This window comes from Nyctereutes procyonoides, unplaced genomic scaffold, assembly GCF_905146905.1.
Source record: "Nyctereutes procyonoides isolate TBG_1078 unplaced genomic scaffold, NYPRO_anot_genome, whole genome shotgun sequence".
Classification (NCBI taxonomy): domain Eukaryota; kingdom Metazoa; phylum Chordata; class Mammalia; order Carnivora; family Canidae; genus Nyctereutes; species Nyctereutes procyonoides.
The window spans coordinates 51,229,952-51,253,146 of NW_026575131.1; the positions used below are offsets into that span (position 1 = coordinate 51,229,952).

The 23,195-nt window shown below is 51.9% G+C and overlaps 1 protein-coding gene across 2 annotated transcripts in view; it reads left to right on the forward strand.

Annotated features, from left to right (window-relative positions):
- The window catches only part of OLFM2 (olfactomedin 2), a 60,243-nt gene extending 38,867 nt beyond the window's left edge, over window positions 1-21,376 (forward strand). For both annotated transcript variants that reach the window (XM_055344853.1, XM_055344852.1), the window contains exons 2-6: window positions 16,245-16,394; window positions 18,173-18,319; window positions 18,561-18,780; window positions 19,123-19,229; window positions 20,231-21,376. In XM_055344853.1, the coding sequence (XP_055200828.1) occupies window positions 16,245-16,394; window positions 18,173-18,319; window positions 18,561-18,780; window positions 19,123-19,229; window positions 20,231-20,908 (1,302 nt within the window). In that variant the 3' untranslated portion in view covers window positions 20,909-21,376. The remainder of the gene's footprint in view (window positions 1-16,244; window positions 16,395-18,172; window positions 18,320-18,560; window positions 18,781-19,122; window positions 19,230-20,230) is intronic.
- Window positions 21,377-23,195: the final 1,819 nt, after the last annotated feature.

A 23,195-nucleotide genomic window follows, 5' to 3' on the forward strand; every position in this document is an offset into this window, starting at 1 on the left:
GGGGTGGGTGTGCCCAGTGAGGAGATCTGGGCAGAGACCCAAGAGCATCTCCTATACCCCCAGGCTCCACTGAACAGGGTCACAGGAGCACCAGGCATTTATGCCAATCATAGCGCGGATGTCTGACACCAGAACCTGTTCTCAGTGCTCTCGGGATAAAAATCAGGCCAACTTGGCACCAGGGCTCCCCTGACACAGCTGAGGTCCTTTCTGGATTCATTAACTGCCGGAGACTCAGCCCTCTGCTTCCCAGACTTATCTGGGAATTGCAGATAGGAACTGAGAGGAAGACACACTGCCCTGGAACAGGGCACTTAATTCTCCCGTGGTCCTATGGAAAGACACTGCTATGGTATCCATTTTGCAGACGCTGAAACGCATGCGCAGAGAAGTTAAATCACTTGCCCAAAGTCACACAGCTAGAAAGTAGAGGAGCCAGGATTTAAACTCAAGTTTTTAGGCTCCGGGGTCTATGTGCTTCCAAGCCACACTCAACTGCTTTAGACTCCATGAGTCCTTCAAAACCCAGAGCCCTGGTATCCACCCTGAGAAGGAAGGGGAAGAAGAGAGGTGAGCCTAAGAGTGTGGACACAGTGCGGGAGAAAGAGGTCCCATAGAGGACTCGGAGTGTGCAGGAGGCATTTGTTAATCTGTTCATTCATTCATGCCCTAATGAGACCTACCTACCTGTCCGGCATGTGCTGGTATTGGGGCCATGGTGGGAAAGTAGACCCAGCCTGCCCTTGTGGAGCTTACGGCCTAATAGGGCACACGGATGCCCACCCAGGCAAAGAAAGGTATAAGATATAAATAAATAAGAGTGGGAAGGGGTAGGGAACTCCACACTGGGAGACACGCCACAGGAGGGGTCCTAGATCTATCTGCAGGGATAGGAAGCTTCCTGGAGGTGGTGATGTTTACTCTCAGCCCTGAAGGATACACAGAATTTGGAGAGTCTTGGGGGAGCTGGCTGGAGGGCAGCAGAGTAGAAACACCAGCCTCTGTATAGCCCCACAGACCTGCGTTTGTAATTCCGGCCCCACCACTTAATATATAAAGAAGCAGCATTGTAAAAAACAGTGTACATTTACTGAGCACTATGTACCAGGATCACACCCGGAGCCGAAGGCAGACACTCAACTGCCGAGCCACCCAGGCTTCCCAAGGAGGTGACTTTCAAACTTAGCTCTTAACTATGCACAAGAAGGATCTAGTGTTATCGTTATACCATCAGACTTAATTGTGGGCCATGAAATGGGACAGTTGACCTGAGCAAACACTCTGTAAATTTGTAGCTTGGTGGTCAAGACAACTCTAGGGAGAGGCAGTGTGAGGCCACAGTCCTGGGGGCTGGTCACTTACCTGGTGTCCCTTAGATCTGTTCCTTGCCCTTTGTTCTCTTGTATCCTAGAGCAGTTGACCCCTGAAAACTACATCTCCCAAGTTCCCTTGCTCCCTGGCTTCCTGGTGGGTTCAGCCAATGGGAGGCTGTGGTGGCGGTTGGAGGTGGGAGGAAGAGAAAGCCAAAGGATTTCTCCCCTGTTTCTTTGCTGTAGGCTGTGGCCTTGGCTGCTCCCTGCCTCCAGCTCCCCGTCAGGGGGCCATGATTCCTGCTTGGTGGTCCTGGTCCCGGGCTCTGGAACACCCCTCCTCCCTTTGCCCTGCCAGCCCTGAAGCTTCCTGCATTTACTATTCTTTTGATCATCCACTTCCCCCACTTCCCTCTTTCAGCCTTTCTGGCTCATCAGTATCACACTTGCCATATTAATTCCCTCCGTGGAAGCATCTAGCGTGGCCTCTGTTCCCCTCTGTTCCATATCAGGCTCTGTCATTCGACTTTCCCTCCCTCACCTTCAGTGTATGGCACCCCGACACCACACAGTTTGTGCAGTGAAGGGCAAGTACTGTCAGCGGCTCACCTTACCCAGTTCTTAGTCTGTATGGTTCACAGCTCTGCGCATGGGCACTCATTTACTTCCATGACAGCACTGTTTCACAGATGGGGAAACCGAGGCACAGTGAGGTTCAAGTCACTCGCCCAAGGTCACGTGGCTAGGAGGTCCCTTGCATACACAACGTGCATGCACAGTTCCTGGCACACAGGCAGTGCTTGCCAAGCCTGGGGACCGTAATAATCATTACATGTGGGGCTGGTGTCTGGTTAGTACCAACGCTGGAAGTGATGCTGCAGTGCCACCTGGGATGGACACCACAATGCATGCTGATCGAAGGCTCTTCTGGGACCTGCCACCTGGCAGAGCAATCTTCAGGCTCCTGCTGGCTCCCGTCCCAGACCTAGAGGAAGAGGGGCAAAGGGCCTATCTCTGGCAGCGTTGGCTGGGAGCAGCTGCTCAATGCTTAGCTGGGATCGATTTCCCTTCAAGTGGCCCATTCTCGCTAACAAAGGGCTCCGGTGACCCCGGTGGCTGTCACTGCCCCCTCCCCTCTGAGAGGAGGACGTGTCTCATGGCTGGAGCTGTTTTCTGTCTTTGAGATTCATTTCTTTGAAAGCTCTGGGAAACTCACAAGGATGGGCCAAGTTGGCCCTCAGGTGTGCTCATCTGGTGGATTTCTCTGCCTCTCTGTCTTGCTCTGGCCAGTCCATCCTCCATGACGTTCCTGACCAGATCCTTCCCTACTCACATGACTGTTGGCTGAACTGTGTCCACCCCCCCAAACTCTCTCTCCTCTGCCCCCCTGTCTCCTATGGCTGCTGTCATTGACTGAGCTCCACTGGACGCTAGAGGGCAGGGGGTCCTGGGAGGCGAGGGCTGCGGGGGGTCAGCCTCCCAGAGCACAGAGAGGACAGAGGAATGGGGAGGGAGGATCTGGACAGACCAGCAGAACACCCAGCTCATCTCCCACCTCCCAATTTGAGATTTGGCACCTCACCGAAAAACTTTCGAGTGTGCCACCTCTCTTCCTACCAGAATGGAACTGACATGAGGGCAGGGGTCCTCGTCTGTCTCATTTGCTGCTGAGTCTCTAGGGCCTAAAGCGCGCCCACCACATCGTAGGTGCTCAGTAAATATTTGTGGGCTGCACAGTTCTCTCCCCTCCAGGTCTTTGCCCATGTTGCTCCCTCTGCCTAAAATCCTCTCACTCACCCTCCTGACTCCTGCCCAGTCATCCAGTCTGTTTAGCTATGGCTTCTTCCAGAAGGCTATCCCCGAGCCCTCAAAACCAGGATCCGTAGCCAGCCTCTGCGTATGGCGCTGTGTACTGCCCCCGACATGGCACTGGTCATACTGTTCTATAATTGCCTCTTTGCTTGACTTTCAAACATTAGCTCACTTAACCCTTAAAACACCCACATTGTCATCACCCTACTTCCCTTTGAGAGAGAGGCAGACTGAGGCTCTGAGAGGGTGAGTCACTTGCCCAGGGTAACACAGAGCCAGGATTTAAATGCAGACAGCACTGGCTGCCTCTTTGTGTTTCTGTCAGCACCTATCTGCTTATTTTTATTCCATAATCAATTTTAATGCACTCCCTTGTGTATTACGTTGCCTGTGTTAAGCCATTTCAATATATTACCAACGATCTCAATAACATCACTACTGTTCTTAGCTCCATGTTACAACTGGGGAAACGGAGGCTTGGGGTGGCCCAGTCACTTGCCCAAGGGCACAGAGCAGAGCTGGAATTTGAACTCAGGTGACTGGCTCCAAAGTCAAAGCCCTCAGTGACCATGCTCTGTGGCCTCACCTCGGCTGGAGGAACCGAAGGCCTTTGAGAGTCACTTCCTGGGCTGTTTGTCAAAGATGCAGCCAAATGACAAAAGGGTTGAACCCCACATTAGCTTGCTGCCCTCCAGGGCATACACGGAGCTGGAGATCATAGAAGTAGGTTTTCGGGCAGTGCTGGCAGCTGGCTGTCCTTGTGAGTTATTAGCTAGCAGGTTGGTCCCCTGTCCCCTCCTTTTTTTTTCCCCCGTCCCCTCCTGACCACACTATCCAGCCTTCAAGGTTTCCTCCCTCTACACCCCCCCCCCAACCTGGGATCCTCACAGCAAACACTTCCATTTTGTGCAGGGGCATCCCTGCCTATAGGCATGAAATGCCTCAGCCGGCCACGGAAGATAAATTTCCCCCATGACGACCTTTTCCACGCGCAGACGGATTGATTTCAGAAATCCATCCCCAGCCAATATGCCCAGCCCCAGCCCCCACCGCGGGCGCTGATGGCTGCAAATTTATGCCCAGTCCAGAAATTGAATTCCTGTAAGTCGAGGGAAGTGTCGGAAAAGCTCACCCAGGTTCATTTTTACCTCTGACAAACTTCAGGCGAGAGATTAAAACCGGGCCAGTGTCTTCCAGCAGCGGGGACCATGGTGGCGGGGAAATGACCTCGACGGGGACATTTTTCTCATGTCCCTGCTTTCAGCCCAGCCTGCCAGGGCTGAGAAATAAAAAGCAGCCAGACCCACAGGTCTGCATGGTTAAAGGGAATTCCCGTTTTTGACCTGCTAATGTTAGTAGAGGGGCACACTCTGTGTACCCAAAGGCAGGTCTCCAGGTCCCCATGGCAAATATTGAGCCATTCAGAGGGACGGGAAATAAAGCATCGAATTCATCTCCATCACCAGCTAGGCTCCTGCACCAGCTCCTGAGGCCAGCTCAGTCTCTGCAACGTTGTGAGGTTCTAATTAAGCTTCCTTGGGCTGTGACAGACAGGACATCAAAGGGTGGATGATTCCAGGGCCCCAAACCCCCACCCTGCCCCTGCCAGCAGCCCAAAGGCCTGGGAGGGAGAAGCTGAGAAACCAAGTGACAGCTCTGAGAAGGAAGAAACCCATCTTGCTAGAAAGATCTCTCTCACTTGCCTTGAAAAATGAGATGTCTGATGCAAATGTAGCTGCTTCTCTTTGGTACAAAACCCCCTAAATATTAAAGAAATGAATCCTTGATGTCTACAAAGAAAGGATCAAAAAGGAGCCCTTCTGAAAAGAGAAGAGCTTTTATTTCACTGTGAACTTTTCTAGATCTAGCCTCTGGCAGGGATGCCTACAGAACACGGGGTGTAGGAGAATAAAGAAAGAAATGATTGCCATTCATGTATTCATTCACTTAGGAAGTGTCTCTGAAGCAGCTACTGTGTGCCAGGCATCGGGCAGTGTGCCAGGGGAGAAATTAAGACCTGGTTCCTGTCCTTCAAAGCCAGTGGGGCAAGTGCAAAGTCCTTGACCACTAGCGCTCAAAACCGTCAAGGTCCTGAGAAACAAGGGAAGACTGAGAAGCTATCACGACCAGAGGAGATGAAGAAGACGTGAGGACTAAGTGCAATGTGGGATTCTGGGTGGGACTCTGGTCCAGCTGGGGGAATCCGAATATGGCAGAAATGTAGTCGTAGCGGAGCACCAATGCTGGTTTCTTCATTGTGACAGGTGTATCATGGGTGTGCAGGATGTTACCAACAGGGGAAATCGGGTGGAGGGTATATGGGAGGTCTCTGCTATCTTCACCACTTTTCAATAAAGCTAAATTTTTTTTAAAAAAAGATTTTACTTATTTATTTATGAGAGACACGCAGAGAGAGAGAGAGACAGAGACACAGGCAGAGGGAAAAGCAGGCTCCATGGGCAGCCCCAGTGGCACAGCGGTTTAGCACCGCCTGCAGCCCGGGGTGTGATCCTGGAGACCCGGGATCGGGTCCCACGTCGGGCTCCCTGCATGGAGCCTGCTTCTCCCTCTGCCTGTGTCTCTGTCTCTGTCTCTCTCTCTGAATAAATAAATAAATAAATCTTTAAAAAAAAAAAAACAAACAAACAAAGAAGCAGGCTCCGTGCAGGGAGCCCGACGTGGGACTCGATCCTGGGTCTCCAGCATCAGGCCCTGGGCTGAAGGCGATGCTAAACCGCTGAGCTACCTGGGCTGCCCTGTAAAGCTAAAATTATTCCAACATTAAAAAATATATATTTTGTTTTTATTTTGTTTTTTATTTTTATTATTTTTTTTATTTTATGATAGTCACACACAGAGAGAGAGAGAGAGGCAGAGACACAGGCAGAGGGAGAAGCAGGCTCCATGCACCGGGAGCCCGACGTGGGACTCAATCCCGGGTCTCCAGGATCGCGCCCTGGGCCAAAGGCAGGCACCAAACCACCGCGCCACCCAGGGATCCCTATATTTTGTTTTTAAAAAGTCAGCAAGGGACATGGAACAATTCTAGAACATCACTGGTTCCGTGAGTTACTATGAAGGTCCTACTGACTGAGCACACACTGTGTACCTGGCACTGCAGCTGACTCTTGATAAGTGCTAACTCCTCATCCTGATGACAGCTGTGCAAAGCCTGGCTATTACGATCACATCTTTTAGGCGAGAAAGCAGAGAGATTAAGAAAGGCACAGAGGAGTTAAGCTGCTTGCCCCAGGTCACACAGGAAGGAACAGGTCAGAATTTGGACTGCATCCAGCCTGTGCTGTTGAACTGTACAGCTGCCTGTTTGTGCACATGTATTTATTGAGCAGCTACTGTTCCCTTCAGGGTCTGACTAAAGAAACATCTCTTTGAGGGATTGTAGGGATTTTTAAAAAAGATTTATTTATTTATTTATTTATTTATTTATTTATTTATTTATTCGTGAGAGACACACAGAGAGAGAGGCAGAGACACAGGCAGAGGGAGAAGCAGGCTCCATGCAGGGAGCCCGACGTGGGACTTGATCCCCGGACCCTGGGATCATGACCTGAGCCAAAGGCAGATGCTCAACCACTGAGCCACCCAGGTTCCCCCAAAGGAGAGTTTTGATCTCTTTTTTTTTTTTACAAATGACAGAGGCCAAGTGATCTGCTTAGGAACTCACAAAAAGATAGCTGCATATCCAGGACTTGAACATTTATTTTGGCTCAACCACATAGGGTTCTTATGAGGATTGGTGAGAAATTAGCTGCAAAGCACCCAGAATAGGGCCTGGCTCACAGGATGTGTGCCATCAATTTGAGCTTTTACTGATGATGATGCTATTATTAATTATTATTATTACTACTGCCACTTTCGTGATGCTGAAGGACCTCTCTTTGCATGAAACTGCCATATCCTATGGTCACAGGACTCTGTGGTGTGTGTGTGTGTGCATGTCTTGGGGGGAGAGGCACTACTAAAAATCCTAAAATCAATTTAGGGCATTGAAACCAGAGCACCCCACTCTGCTGAGGCCTGAGCAGGTTTCCCCCATGTGAAGAGGAGGGCGAGTGTCGGAGCACAGACAAAAGTCCAGCGACAGAAACGGAACTAAAATAACTGTGGGGTGGAGACAGGCAAGTGGGGAAGCTGAGGATTCAGTCAGGCTCGTTCGGGCAGGACGAGTGACTGGCTCTATATGGAAGGCACCTGGAGCCACGAAGGGTTCCAGGGGGAAGTGACATGTCACAAGCCAGCTCTGGCCTCTCTGGGGAGAATGGATCAGAGGCGAGGCCAAGCTTCCATGGAAAGGAGAAAGACTCTTCTCCCCTGAGCAAGGATCTGAGAGTCTGACAGGCCAGGGTCCAAATCCCGGCTTGGATACTTATCTGCTCTGTGAATTTGAACAACTGACTTCTCCTCTGTGTGCCTCAATTTTTCCATCTTTAAAATGGGGCTAGTGTGAGGGACCTGGGTGGCTCAGTCAGTGAAGCGTCTGCCTTCGGCTCAGGTCACGATTCCAGGACCCTGGTATTGAGCCCCACATCGGGCTCCCTGCTCAGTGGGGAGTCTGCTTCTCCGTCTGCCCCTCACCCACTCATGCTCTCTTTTTTTTTTTTTTTTCGCTCTCTCTCTCTCTCTCAAGTAAATAAATAAAATCATAAAAAAAGTAGAATGGAGCTAGCGCTAGTACCTACCTCACTGCGTGAGCGGAGGCTACAAGGACTTCACATTTGTAAAGCAGCTTAGAAGAGTGGCTTAGGCTGTTCGGGTTGTATAACACAAGTAGTATAGATGGACGGGCTGAAGCAACCACAGTTATTTCTCACAGTCCTGGAGGCTGGGGAGTCTATCAAAGTGCAGGCGGATTCTGTGTCTGACGAGAGCCAGATTCTGGCTCATAGGCAGCGTCCTCTCCCTGTGTCATCATGTGGCGGGAGGGACGAGGAAGTCCTCTCGGGTCTCTAATCAGGGCACCACCTTCAAACACCATCACATGGCCCGTTGGGCTTCAACATATGGGTTTTGGGAAGACAGAAGCATTCAGTCCATAGCAAAGGGCAAACTCTACAAGTTGTTAAATAAAATATGAAGCCTCCGTGGGCGTGCTTGGTGCCTCCTCCCCTCCATCCATTCTGTGAATTTAAATCCCAGCTCTCTGCCAGCAGCACCCAAATGCACATCTCAGGCCAGACTCTTGATTTCTATTCTTCCCCACTCTGCCCACCTACCCCCACTCCATCTTCCCCTTCCCCCGCCTTCAGCCTTCTCCAGCTGAGTAAAAGCACCCCCACCCACCCACCCTATTCCTCATCTCTCGCCTTTCCTTCCACCAATGTCTGGCCCCAGGCAAATCCTGTGAGCTCTGACTCGTCTGTCCCAATTACACCTACCCTGGGGGAGGACCTCATCATGGCTCACCTGGACAGCTGTGCAGTGAGCAGTAAGTTCAAAGGCCCTGGGGTGATAAAGAGCTCATGAGTCATTGAGGATCTGATAGGAGTCCCGGGAGACTTAGCAGGCTTGGGAGAGAGTTTATTTCCTCCCAGAAAGATCTCTTTATATAGGGTGTTCCTGAGTGTTAGGGGTGGGGGTGGTGGGGACTTGCACTTTCTCAAGACAAGTTTGTCTAATGATTGGCATGACCCTTGTATGAGAATGTATAGCCTTGATGCAAACCCTTGCCCATAAACCCTACTTTTAGAGCTGTCTGCAGGGATTCGTGATGGTTCCAACACAGTATGGGCCACACTTGGAGGGAATGGACTGAGTTTGTAAATATTTGTACAAGGCAAACCTTCTCCACACCTTTCTTGGACTTGAGTGATGGAGGTCAGGGAAACTGAGAGACCTGTGTCTCTGCCTGCATTTCCCAAGAAAGTCTGTGTCATCGATTATTGGTCCATATTGGCATTGTGATGGCAGAGACTAAGATATCCCGGGACATAAGTATTGGCTTTGACTGGAGGTCAAGGATGCTGGGGATCTTCTGTCAAGGCGTGGGCTGTTCCACAGCGTAAGAGGTTGTGTTGTGCTGCCAGTCTGCATAGCCACTTGGGGCAAAATGGGAGGGAATGAATGAATGAATGAATGAATGGGCTCACAGTCGCCCCCAGCCACAGGCTCTCGCAGGCAAAGCCCCAACTCCTTAGGCTGCAGAGGCCCCGTCCTCCATCTTGACATCCGTGAGCTGATGTTGTCTTTAAGACCTGTCAAGTTTATCACTCAGGGGGCATTTGCCCAATATCTCGAAGTCTGACAGGAGCAGCCTGCTATTATCTCAAGCCCTCCAGAGGGACGCAGCCCCTGTCACGGCTCAGATGTGGCAGACAGGCATGTCTCTGATTATTCATCATGGCCCTTCTGCCATCCTGGCAGTCAGGGAGAAGCCACGGCCACTTCTCAGCTTGCTGGGTGCCTGTCTCCAGCCTGATATCACACAATCCCTGATCCTCCTTAGGATGACGGAAGTTAGTTCGGTGGCAGAAGGGGAAACACATGGTGGATCTCTGTCCCATTGGCCATCCACTGTCTAGTCATTCAACAAAGATTCAGCATGCCAGGCCCAGGGGATGTGGTTGATGAGCAAAGCAGACAGACCTCCCCACCCCCATATGGGGGCAGAGGCAGGCTTTGAGCCACTAGTCACACCCGTGAGGTCCTAGTGGCCATTGTGATCAGCCCCTGAAAGAGTGCTGGGAAGGCATGACATGGAGGTGTGGACTGTGGAGCCAGATGCCCTGTGTTCAAAGCCCCAAGACCATATTAGAGACTGTGAAGCTCTCGGAAAGACACTTGAATCCTCTGCCCTAGTTTCTTCTCTTATCAAAGGCCCAAATGACAGTGCCTGCCAATCACCTACTTACAAAGTGCTTAGAACAATGCTTGACATAGAGGAAGAAATGGAAGTATCAGGGAAGGCCTTGGGAGGTGGGTAACAAGGGGGCATCGAGGCTACTTTTGGAAGAGACATCTGCACGAGAGCCCCAGAAATGGGGAGAGTTAGCCCGGCCATGAGATGGGGCAGGAGTGTTGATGGCAGAGGGTCCAGCCTGTGCAAAGGCCCAGAGGTGGTCAAAGCAGGGTGTTCCAGGAAGACCAGAGGATGGACCAGAGACAATGGCCAGCGCTGTAGACTTGTTGATTGTTGGCCAAGATGAGACAGGACTCCTCCCTGGCAAATTGTATTCAGGAGATATTCTGGGACAGGAAGCCCACTGAGCCACATGGGGATGAGGATGGAGCGAGCCTCTCTGCCCATCTTCTGCAGGGCTCACTCCTCTCCAACATGGGCCTTTGGGGACTGTCCATCATCTGTGGCCTCAGCCGCAGCTCTACCGGATTCTCATCGGTTCTTCCAGATTGTCTCAGTTCAAGACCTGCATCAAGCTCAGACCATTTTGACTTCAGAAAGTTAGGGAATTTGCTTTAGAGTCATGAAGGTAGTAGTAGTAGTAATAATAATAATAATAGCAGCAAACACATAGTCCTACATGATGATGACTGTTGTAGATGCTCGCCCATAGAGAGCATTAACTCATTCAAGTTTCCCAGCTGCCCTGTGAGGTAGGTACCAAGATCCTGTCCATTTTCCAGATGAGGAAGTGGAGATGAAGTAACTTGCCCGGGTCAGACAACAAGCGAGTGGCCAAGGCAGGACAAAAACCCAGGCCGCCTGGCCCCCAGACTCTGCTCCTAACACCTGCCTCTACTCTACCATCTGAGTAGGGGTAATAAACATCCAAAGGGAATGAGTTGTTTCTGTCATAAGAAACATTATTTTTTTTAAGATTTTATTTATTTTAAGAGACAGAGAAAACATGCATGCAGAAGCAGGATGGAGGGGCAGAGGGAGAGGGAATAGCAGACTCCCTGCTGACTCGGGGCTCGATCCAAGGACTCCAGGATCATGACCTGAGCCAAAGGCAGACGCTTAACTGACTGAGCCACCCAGGTGCCCCTGTCATAAGTTTTTTAAATTGAAAAAAAAAATACAATGTTATATTAGCTTCAGGTGTACAACACAGTGATTTGATAACTCTATACCTTGTGCAGTGCTCACGATGAGAAGTGTAGTCACCATCTGTCCCCGTACGACGCTGTTACAATAGATCGAGCACATTCCCTATGCCGTGCTTTTCATTCCTGTGACTTATTTATTTTGTAACTGGAAGTTTGTGGCTCTGAATCCCCTTCACCTGTTTTGCCCACACCTTTCTTCTCCCCCCTGCCCCCAGTGTAAGGAATGTTGTCGGGAAAGATGCTGGTGACATCAGAGGGACTCCTTTTTGGGAGGATCGTGGGAGAGATCCTTGCCTGTTCTTGGTACCGAAAATAGTTAAGCTTGCTCCTGAGCATCTGCTGTGCTTTTGTTTCAGGACACTGGGAACCGCATAAATGACCAGCTTTTCCTTTTTGAGTTGGCTGCTAAGGAACTTGGAGCCAAATTTATGGCCTGACCATATGCTGGTTGCTCGGGTTTTAAAGGGATGAGTTTTTTTCTTAGCCTAATTTCTGGCTCTGTCTATGTCCCTACTTTTCCTTTCCTTGTCTCCCTTGCAAAAAAAGAAAAAAAAATTAAAGGCTTGAAAAAAAAATCTTTTCAGGACCAATACATGTTCATTGTAGGAAACTTAAAAGATAAAACCAATCGGAAGAGGACAAGAAGAATCCCCGCTAAACTCCAGTTTTCATGACTGCATACTATTCCCTCCTGTGTATGAGCCTTAAGTTTTTGTGGGTTGTTTTGTTTTGTTTTGTTTTTTGAGCCTTAAGTTTTGAAATCAAGCCCTCCCCTGCCACTGTCAAACAACTGGAGGGAGAAAATTCGAGGGGTCCAATTGGAAACAGTGCTTTAATGAGCATCTTCGTAGCCATCGTGTGCTTGTCCACACAAGCTAAATTCTTCCACTGGGGTTGGCTGGGTTAAATGCAAATGCAGAAACCCGGATTGGCAGACTGCCCTCCCAAAACATCGAATTCCTACTCCCCTGTCTCACTGGAGCGACCGTGTGGTAGTTTACATATCCTTGTAAACCGCTCGGAGTCCTCTGCAACAAGGCAGGGTACAAATAAATATATAAGCCCCAAGCTACTTGTGCCTCTTGATTCAATTACCCGGCCTCAAATGCAATAATACCCTTGTCTTATTAAGAGGCAGCCGCTTGCTCTCTCTCTGTTGGCTCACCTCCCTGATAGCCAGTGCTCCACGGATGGCTGGCCCGGGATCCTGTGGCAGCTCCTCCTCCCCGGGAAGAAGAACCAGGAATTGTTTTTGAACCAAGATGTGGGTGGCAGGGCTGTAGGCTGAGATGATGATCCTGGGAGTGACAGCGAGAAAAATTTTTCCTGCGTGTCAGTCCTGGACCTGTTACGGGGACTGCTTGCTTAATTGGGGCAGCATCCTCAACGAAAGTATTTGGAGAAAAAAAAAAATTTCCCAGCCAGAAAAGACGATTTGAGAAACAGCTACTTGAGCACATAGCTTACCCGCTTAGAGCCCATTAGCAGGAATATTAAGCTCAGAACCAGCGAGCAGCTCAGCCAAGAGAGCAGCTGGCTTCTCCGGTACATTTGCCACATCTGAGGTGAGACCGTCCACCTGATTGGAGGCTTCTGTACCTGGACAGTTCCTGGGCTCTCACACCTGCTGTTACAAGCATTTTCCTTGGGATAGGCCAATGCTCTATGCCTGGGACTCTGACCTCCAAGAGTTCATGACCGAGGTTCCAAGCTAAACCCGGTCTGAGAGAGCTGGCATTGGCACCCTCAAACAGTGAGCCTTCCAGGACGTTCCAGTGGTTCCCGGGGACGCGAACTTGACTGCGTATTTGAACCTGAACCTGCCAGGCGAAACTCTGGATCCCTGCTGTGCTGAGAGTTGGCAGCCAAGCCCCAGGCATTTAATTACACTGCTGCAGAGAACACTTCAGCGAGGTGCGTCCAACGCAGACAATTATTTTAGGAAAGCCGTGGAGGCCTTCTCTCCTTGCCACTTAAATCTTGCTTCTCTTTTACAATTCAATATTTCGTATGTTGAAAGAAAATGGCTTGTTTGCTTCAAAGGACACACTAGGAATTGTAGAAAGGAGATGTTAATTATGTTGAACCGGGCTGCATTGTCTCTGCACAAATGAGACTCTTCGGGGAGTATGGGGCGGGGGTTCTGTCCAAGTTGCTTGGGGATCAGAGCCAGGGGAACACGGATGGGGGTGCTTAGGCTCCAGTTCTCTCTTTTGTTGTGTTTTAAAGAGTCAGATTTGTCATGAAAGGAGACACAGGTAGTTTCACATTCTCCTGGAACCAAGGTGGAAGGCGTTCTTGGGCCACCCTTCTTGCCTTAGGTCGGACTCCCTCAGAAGCAGAGCTGGTGGGGAGGGGTTGAGTGCAAGTATTTGCTGGGGAGGTGATGCCACCAGGAACCAGTAGGGGAAGTGGAGGACTCCATGCGGGCGGAGCACAGGTCCCAGTGGGCTCCCCTGGAAAGCTGCATGTGGCACCCCCCGCAGAGCTCTCCTACTGGAGAGTTGAGAGGGCTACCGAGACCTCGCACCTCACACCTCGCACGAACTTCTGTGTGGCGCTGTCGAGGACTGCAAAGGGTGGGGAACTTCTGCTGCCTGCCCCGTGCGAAGGCGGGGGGGCTTTGATGGCCAGAGGAAGCCTTTGGCAAAGGGGGGACCCCAGATGCTTCTGCAGTGAAGTCCTGGGGAGGCATGAGTGTTGGCTCTACCTGAATCATACCTGCCTGCACGAAAGGCCGGGAAGGTGAGTGACTCCACTGCTCCGCGGAGGAGACGTGGATGGGGGTAAGGGGGGAATCCCCCAACTCCAAAAGGGTGTACATAAGGCACAAAGACTAATTACAATCATTTCAGATGGCGTTTATGAATGGTTGGGTTGTCTTATAAATCAGTGGAGGAGTCAAGCTCATCTGTACAATTATATCACTCGCTCACATTACAATAAGCTTTAAAAAAAAAAGACTTTATTGAGTGGGAGAGGAAAAAGGTGGGCTAATCGCTGGCATCTCCAGGATTGCTCGTAACTCACAGCCTGGCTTATCTCTGCTACGGCTCATGGGAACAGCTTCTGCGGGGCGATCAGTTAACAGCTGTCCAAATGAACAATTATTGTGGGGCTTTGTTTCTCTGTAAAACACTTGGGTTTTATCAGAGTTTCTTCCAGGTATGTAGGAACGCATCCTGGTTAGGACCAGAATCTTCCGTTTCCCACCTCTACTGCCACCACCCATCCCTGTTCACCTCATCTGCCCCCCCCCCGCCCCTTTTCTACCCTTGCTCCCCAGTCTGTCCCTCCCCTCTGACAGCCACCAGGGGGTGCCTGTGAGCACTTGGGTCTCCTGACCTCCATCGTTCCCCATTCTCTGTGGCTCCCACTTCACCCAGGAAAAACTAAAGTCTTCCCTACAGCCCACAGGTCTTGAACATGCTGTGCTGCCCCCTCCCTGCCCTCATTTCCCCCCAACCCCTTGTCACCATTCTCACTCTGTTCCAGCCATGCCAGCCTTATCCATGTTTCCCTGAACAAACTGGGCATGCTACTGCCTCAGGGCCTTTGCACCTGCTTTTATCGCTGCCTGGAACATCCTTCCTCAGATATCTGCATGGCTAATCCTTCGCCCCCTTCAGGTCTTGACTCAAATGACACATTCGTGGAGGCTTTCCCAGGCCACCCTAAAATTGCAACCCCGAACAACAGCAACACCCCCCCCCATTATTCCTTCCCTATATTACTTTTTTCTATGACACTCATCACCCTTTAGATACCTGGCATTTACTTGTCTATCCCTGTCTTTGTCTAACATAAGCTCCTAGAAGAGCTTTTGTGTTTTCGCATTTTGTTTACTGCTGTGTTTTCAATATTCAGAATACAGCCTGACACACACTAGGAGCTTACCAAATATTTGCTGAACAAAGGAAATCATCCTTCCCTGATAAAAACAAAAAGATTGGGACTTGTGACAAAGTCCAGTGTGTTCTGGGGAAGCTCAAGGGGGCCTGATCTAGGAGCCCACCGTGTTCCATCCCGTGATTACCCAATGCTTTTTGAGCAATGTTTCTCAAATATTTCTAGATATCGATTGGGTTTGTGCTGTCAAGTGTCCCCTCCCCTATCCCCTTCTCCTGGCTCACTCGTCCTTCAAGTTCAACATAAGCATCCCTTTGTGGGGTACCTCCTCTGAAATCCCCAGCCTGAGAAAGATCCCCTGTTACTCCTTGCAATTTCTTTGGAGCATTCACTGAAGTAAACAGTTCTAGAAGTATCAGTGGGGTTACATGCTTGATGTCTCCTCTATCCATGGGCAGCAGCCAGATGTTTTCTTCACTTCTCTCTTCCCAGCCCTCTCCCAGACCCTATACCAGGCATAGAAGGGGCACTCACTACATATTTCCTAAGTGTAGAAAGTTTTGGAGTTCCTTGATGCCCATTAGCATTTCAAGGGCTCTGATAAGTCCTGCATCAAAGGGACTTGTTTCATGCTACAATGCATACATTTATTTGATCATTGAGCATGCCTGGAATGATTGCCAGTGTTCCAAGGAGCATGGCTTGAGAGAAACTGCCATGATTGATCCCTGAATTATCTAAGCATCATAAGCTGACATGAAGTTTAATTTAGGAGTCTGCAGTGATGCTTTTCTATTCAATGGCCTGGAAGTCTCTGTGAGGATTCGGTCACCCTTTGGCCATTAACTTACTGGGGCATATCCAGAGTCCATGTTTCCCAGTGGGCTGGGAAAGCAGAGAGGGAGGTCCCGGTTTGGGGATCGGTACGAGTGGGTCTGTGCCCCGCTGAGGCAGAGCCAGTGTTGTGTGTATGCGAACTTGTGTGAGAGAATGAATTCCTGTCTCGCGGAAGGGTTCGAATCCCTCAATTTTTTGCCATGTTCCTTAACCCGCCCCACACCTCAGTCTCATCATCTGTAAAATGGGTTTCCTTGAGGAGCGCTTGAGATCACATGCATCAGGCATTCGGCACATGGTCCAGCACATTCCAGGGCACCCGTCATTTCCCTGGGTCCCCTTTCTCCCTCAGCATGGGCAGAGTGAATCCCCCATTAGGTTCCTGCTCTCTGACCCCTGACTTCCCCACAGACCCTCTTCCAAAGCCCGGAGGAAGGCTGGCAGCTGTATACCTCGGCCCAGGCCCCCGACGGGAAATGCATCTGCACGGCTGTGATCCCTGCACAGAGCACCTGCTCCCGCGATGGCCGGAGCCGGGAGCTGCGGCAGCTGATGGAGAAGGTAAGGACCTGCCAGGTTCCCCGGGAAGTCCGTGAAAATCTCCCAGTTCCCACCCTGTCTTTGCCCCCGCCCCCCAGGTCATCTGGGGCCAGATCTAGCCAGGCAGACTGTTCAGAGCTAGTGGATAACCCAGCTCCCCTCCAAGGAGATATTTTAGCCAACATCTGTTCAATGGGTCTTTGGAGAAGCTGAGCGCTGTGTAGGGACGGGGGAGGCAGCATCTGAGTCTCCTGTGTGTGATCTCTGGCCCCAACCGTGCACATCCCACTCAGCTCTTTAACTTGCCAGACTCACCTGCTGAGAAAAATGTCCTGTGTCCCTTGGAGAGGGGTCTCACCTTCCAACCCCAGACACATACAAGATTCCATCCCCTTCTGATTATGGTTGATATGAAACAGTCCCCATTCAGAACATCCCTGAGGATGTTTTGATGCCCTTTATAGACTGATTGCTGTCCCTTGACACTATCCAGCTGAACTGCTCATTAGCTCCGATGTCAGTGTTGAAAGGGACCAGCTACCTCCCATCATCATCCCATAGAGGAGGAAGCTGAGGAAATGGTAGAGAACAAAAGAGATCCTAGTCAGCACCGGGGTCTCCCACCCACCCACGAACTCTGCAGGATCCTGCCCCGCCCACCAGAACTGCTTTGCCCACTAGTTTGGCACATCCACGTGGTGTCCCCTGATTGCTTTGTGGCATCCAGGATGGGTATTGGGCTGTTGAGTTTCTGAGAACTTCCAGATGTCATGTGAACAGGGTGCAGGAAAACTTGTGTGTTTCTGCAAGCACCTAGTGTTGTCTCTGAGTTTACCTTGACGGGTAGAGCTCACCTTTGTCAAGTGAAATTCACCTGAGGCAGGTGGAGGTGGGAGCCAGGGGGTCCTCGTTCTGGGTTAGGAGAGGCTAGGGCGACGGAATAGGCTAGTTCATTCATGTAGCTGAGAAGTACTCCCTGGGCATCTAGTTTAGGTCAGTGCTGGGCACTGGTGATTTTGCTGTGGACGAGCCTGACACTGGGTCTTTCTTGACCATGATGATCCCCCCTGAAGGAGGCAGATGAATAAGAATGTTCTGGGCAGTAGTTGTAGCTAGGAAGGAAATAACCACGTGAGGGAGACAGGATGAAGGGTTACTGGAGGCAGGGTGGTCAGAGGAGGCCACTCTGAGCAGGTGACACTAGGGTTGAGGCCTGAAGGATGCAAGGGAGCCAGCATGGCAAGACAAAGAGAACAATGCTCCCTGTAGAGGAATCGGCAGGTGGAATGGCCCCGGGAACAGTGCTCCTGGGAGAGGGATTGGCAGGTGGAACGGCCTCGAGAATAGTGCTCCCTGTAGAGGGATCGGCAGGTGGGAGTGCCCCCAGGAGGAAAGGAGCTTTGAGTCTGTGCAAGGAAAGGGGGCTGGTGGTCCCAGTGGATGAGCATGGAGGCAAGGCAGGTGAGGAGGCAGGACCGACCTGCAGGCCTGCAGGGGAAGGTGATCCGGTCTTCCTTTTGAAAAGCTCCCTCTGGCTGCTGTGTGAAGGATGGACTGTGGGGGGCGAGGGTGTAAGCGTGGAGACCAGGGAGGAAGGGGAGAGAGAGGGGAGAGGTGGTAGTGGCCACACCAGGCCGGAGCAGACGGATGCACTGGGCATGTCATCAGGAGGCTGCCAGTCAGATCAGGGGAGCAGGTTGGTGGGGTGTTGGCCTCTGGCTTCACCAGCCTCGTCTGTGGCATCTTAGGGGCTGGGGAGGGCAGGGGTCTGGCTCTCCCTAACCCTCCCGAGCTCCTAGGTCCAGAACGTCTCCCAGTCCATGGAGGTCCTTGAGTTGCGGACGTACCGTGACCTCCAGTACGTGCGCAGCATGGAGACACTCATGCGAAGCCTGGACGCACGACTCCGGGCGGCTGATGGGTCCCTCTCAGCAAAGAGCTTCCAGGTGGGTCGTTCTGGGTCAGGTCAGGGGCCAAGGGAAGAACTGGGATCAGCGACCGTTAGTTCTGAGAGTGGGGTCGTGGTGTCTGGGAAGGACCAAGGGAGGCTGGGATCCAGGGTCGAGTGTGGACCAAATGTCAAGGGCCAGGTGTGCATCAAAGATGAGGGGTGGGTCAAAGGTTAGGGCCAGGCCTGGGTCAGAGGTCAGGGGTTAGGATCAGTGAGAGTTCCATCTCGGTGGGCAGGAACTGAAGGACAGGATGTCGGAGCTGTTGCCCTTGAGCTCAGTCCTGGAGCAGTACAAGGCGGACGCGCGCACCATCGTGCGCCTGCGGGAGGAGGTGAGGAATCTCTCCAGCAGCCTTGCAGCCATCCAGGAGGAGATGGGCGCCTACGGGTACGAGGACCTGCAGCAGCGGGTGATGGCCCTGGAGGCCCGGCTCCATGCCTGCGCCCAGAAGCTGGGTATGCTTTGACCCTTGACTTTGACCCCTGACCTCCACACCCAACCTTCATACCACCGCTGTGCCCAGAAGCTGCACATGGCTTTGACCTCTAACGTCTAAACTTTGACCTTTGACTTAATACCCCAGGCCTAAAATAGACCCCCAAACTGGAAATGGCCCTGACCCTTGACTCCCGGCCCCCTTACCTTCAACCTAACTCCATCTTGGGACCAGATTTCTGGATCCTCCCTCACGCCTGGTCCCAGCTCTTCCCAGTTTGATCATACCATCATCCTTGCCTGTCTCCCTCGGGCTCTTCCCATCCTCCGTCCTTATTATCTACCCTGTTCCTGCCTCCCAGGCTGCGGGAAGCTGACTGGGGTCAGTAACCCCATCACCATTCGGGCCATGGGGTCCCGCTTTGGCTCCTGGATGACCGACACGATGGCCCCCAGTGCGGATAGCCGGGTGAGTGACCATGCCCACCCCAGGAGTCAGGCAGCCTGTGGCTGCCCACGTGCCCAGCAATTCCACACTAATGCTTCTCTTGTAGCCTGAAGTGTCCCAGGATCCCCAGGGCCCTTGGCCCTCCCCTCGACTGTCTAGTAACCACCAGGTGATCAAGGACCTTCCAGCCCTGAGAATCACCATGTCAGTTGTTGACCTTTGGACTTCCAGTGGCCTCCATGGTCACGACTGCCCATCACCTCAGACCCACAGGAACCAGCCACTAACTGCCCAGTGACTATCCTCCTGGCTGATATTGGTCATTGGGTGGCCCCTGAGTGTCACAGATTAGAGGTAGTAAGTAGCCACTGTCTCACTAGCATCACAGGCCTCCCAGGGATTATAGTGGTTCAACCAAGTGGTTAAGAGCTTAGGTTTGGGAATCAGGCTTGGATTTGCATCCTGCTGCCACCAAATTCTCAGCTAGAAAATCTCGGGCAGTTCCTTAATGTAGCCAGAGTCTCGATCTCCTTATCTTCAAAGTGGTCGTGACGGTGTTGGCATGCAAGCTTTTAAGATGCTTAGCCCAATAATCAGCAGGGGTGAGGGAACTCACCCATGCTGACTTGGCGACGGGAGGCGATGATGGCAGAGGAGATGCTGCTGGCAGGCTGGGTCATCTTGTGGCTACAGGGGTGAATTCAAGTGACCTCGTCACACAAGTGCTGGCCAGTAACCGCTAACCATGCTATCTCCAGTGACTGCTGAATTCCCGGGCCCCGTGGCGATTTCCCTTGATCCTTAGGTAGCAAGTGTCTGTTTTAAGACCAATGGTGTTCCCCGACCAAACGATCCCATTCCTGGGACTATGACCGGTCCTGAACGGTCACCGGGCATCCCATGACTGACTAACGGCCGCTTAGCGACCGCGGACCCCTAACAGCCACGGGTGATTCCTGCGTGGTTGCTGGGGCCCTTGGGTGGCCGGCGGCGGCTCCGCAGCGACAGCAGCTCTCTCGTAGGTCTGGTACATGGATGGCTATTACAAGGGCCGGCGGGTCCTGGAGTTCCGCACTCTGGGAGACTTCATCAAAGGCCAGAACTTTATCCAGCACCTGCTGCCCCAGCCGTGGGCGGGCACAGGCCACGTGGTGTACAACGGCTCCCTGTTCTACAACAAGTATCAGAGCAACGTGGTGGTCAAGTACCACTTCCGCTCACGCTCCGTGCTGGTGCAGAGGAGCCTCCCCGGGGCCGGCTACAACAACACCTTCCCCTACTCCTGGGGCGGCTTCTCGGACATGGACTTCATGGTGGACGAGAGCGGGCTCTGGGCCGTGTACACCACCAACCAGAACGCGGGCAACATCGTGGTCAGCCGGCTGGACCCGCACACGCTCGAGGTCGTGCGGTCCTGGGACACCGGCTACCCCAAGCGCAGCGCCGGCGAGGCCTTCATGATCTGCGGCGTGCTCTACGTGACCAACTCCCACCTGGCCGGGGCCAAGGTCTACTTCGCCTACTTCACCAACACGTCCAGTTACGAGTACACGGACGTGCCCTTCCACAACCAGTACTCCCACATCTCCATGCTGGATTACAACCCCCGGGAGCGGGCCCTCTACACTTGGAACAACGGCCACCAGGTGCTGTACAACGTCACCCTCTTCCACGTCATCAGCACCGCCGGGGACCCCTAGGGGTGCCCCGCAAGGCCCGGGGCCGGCGCCCTTCTGCTCCACCCACGTCCCTTTCTCTCTCTCCGGGGCCCTCTCTTCTCCCCTCTCCTGTACGTTGTTTTCTCTCCCCTCCTTTCCGCCGGGCTTTCCTTCTCTGCCTCTGTATTTCTCATTAGTGCGTTCTCTCTCTCTGTGTCTTTTCTCCTTTGTTGGGTCTCTGGTTTTGATACTTCACTCTTTCTGCCTTTTTATTGCTGACCTTCTTGTCTCTTTTCATGGATCAGACTCTCCGGTCCTTTCCCTGAGGCCTCTGTCTCTCTCTTCCCTCCTCCACCTCCCTCCTCGCTTCCCACCCAGCCCCCAGCCCCTCTCTCAAAGCCCCCTCCCCTCCCTTCAAGGAGTTGAGTGCATGGATCGGTTTCTTTTCTTTTTTTTATTTACACTCTTTCTTTCCAGGTTGCTGGAATAAACGGGACCTTTGACATTTGAGGCTTTGGTTGCTCTGTGTGTCTCAGGGGGGCAGAGGAGGCAAGGTGGAGGCTATGTGTGAGCCTGGAGACCCATCCCAGCTGGGCCCCCTTTGACCCAGGCAGACAAGCCCAGCCTGAGGGCCTGGTGGGCAAGCCCTCTGGGAAGACAGGCGAGGGGACCCACTCCGAAGTTGTTTTGTCTGAAAACAATCTGTCTAAAGGCAATTTGATCCAAACAACCGAGAATTCTCTCACAAAGATGACAACCAGGCCTCGAATGAATATTCCCCATCACTGGTTTTTCACTCGTTGATCACACCGGTGCATCGCTGAGCCATCTGGCAACTTTTTAAATTTTTTTTTTTTTAAACAATTTGGCTGCTTTTAAGAATCTGGGTATGAGAGAGTAGGACATGGCATTTTTCCTTTTCTTTTTGCTTTGTAATTTCAAAATACTTTTAGATGAGTCACACCTGTTCTGAGTTCACTACTAAAAAGGTAAAAACAACCTGAAGGTGCGCTGGGTGGCTTCAGCTGAACACACCCACACCCCACACCTGGAGCCCCTTCACCTGGAAGGGACTTGGGTAGAGACCAGAGCTCCTGGAGGAGGAAGGAGAAGCAAAGCTAGGGAGCACGGGAGGCAGGAAGGCATGTGGGAGAGCCAGGAAGAGATCGAAGGAGGGGCCAGTTCCCTAGGAGCCTCAATGATGTGGCTATGGTGGGGAGTGGGGGGCAGAGAAGAGGAACAGGGGAGGGCTTTATTTTAGCCAGATCCCTGGTGGCCAAGGTGAGACAGACTGCAGGAGTGAGGAGAGTCATCCCTGGGGCCAGTGGTTGGCAACAAGGGGAGTGCGGACTCCCACCTACACGTTCGCTCCACCACAAGGACCCCACTGAATCTGGAGAGGGATCTTACTACGTAAAGAGCCCCACAGGCCTGGATGCCACCCCACTGAGACCATGTAGTTAGCAAGACCTGCTCTTCTGGGAGCTACCCTCCCCCGCCCATCTCTAATTAATGGCCTCTCTGATTAAATCATCTCCGGGAACTCGGGACACAGGGGCCATACTGCAAATGAAACCAATGAATAATAAATGGGACTGCCTAATGCACTCATTTGAAACCAATTTTTAAAGAAATTTTCAAGAAAAGCAATTAATTTCCATTTAAATTAACAAGTTTGACATTGAAAAAGAACCGATTCCGGGATAGGCCCATGGAGGCACTTTGTACCTAGTTAAAAAAAAAAAAAAAAAAAAAAAAACAAAGAATGGGCACCTGGGTGGTTCAGTGGTTGAGCGTCTGCCTCTGGCTCAGGTCAGGATTCCAGGGTCCTGGGATCCAGTCCTGCATCAGGCTCCCTGCAGGTAGCCTGCTTCTCCTTCAGCCTATCTGTCTGTCTCAGGAATTAAAAGAAAGAAAAAAAAAAAAAAAAAAAAACCAGGGACAGGGTTGGGACACTTAGGACCTCTGCACCCCAGCCCTCCTATATGTATTTATTTGCAGACAAATCTCCCAGTGAGCACAGTGGGGGTGGGCAGTAGTTCATTGGTCTCTCCTACCCCCAGTGGAAGGTTGGGGACCGAGGGCTGCCGAGTTCCAGTCTTTGTCCAAAACACACACAGACCTGGAGACCCGCACAGAACGCAGGGCTGGGTGTGGGTGTGCCTGTCACATCTGCACACCGTCCTCCTACAGATGCCCAGAGCACTTGGCATCACACCACCCACCCCCTCTCTCACACACAGAGGCAGGCCCAGAGCTCCTTACAGGTTTGCATTTGTGGCTTTTGTCTCAACCAAAGATTGGCAGGAGGAACAGCCCCCCCTTCCTC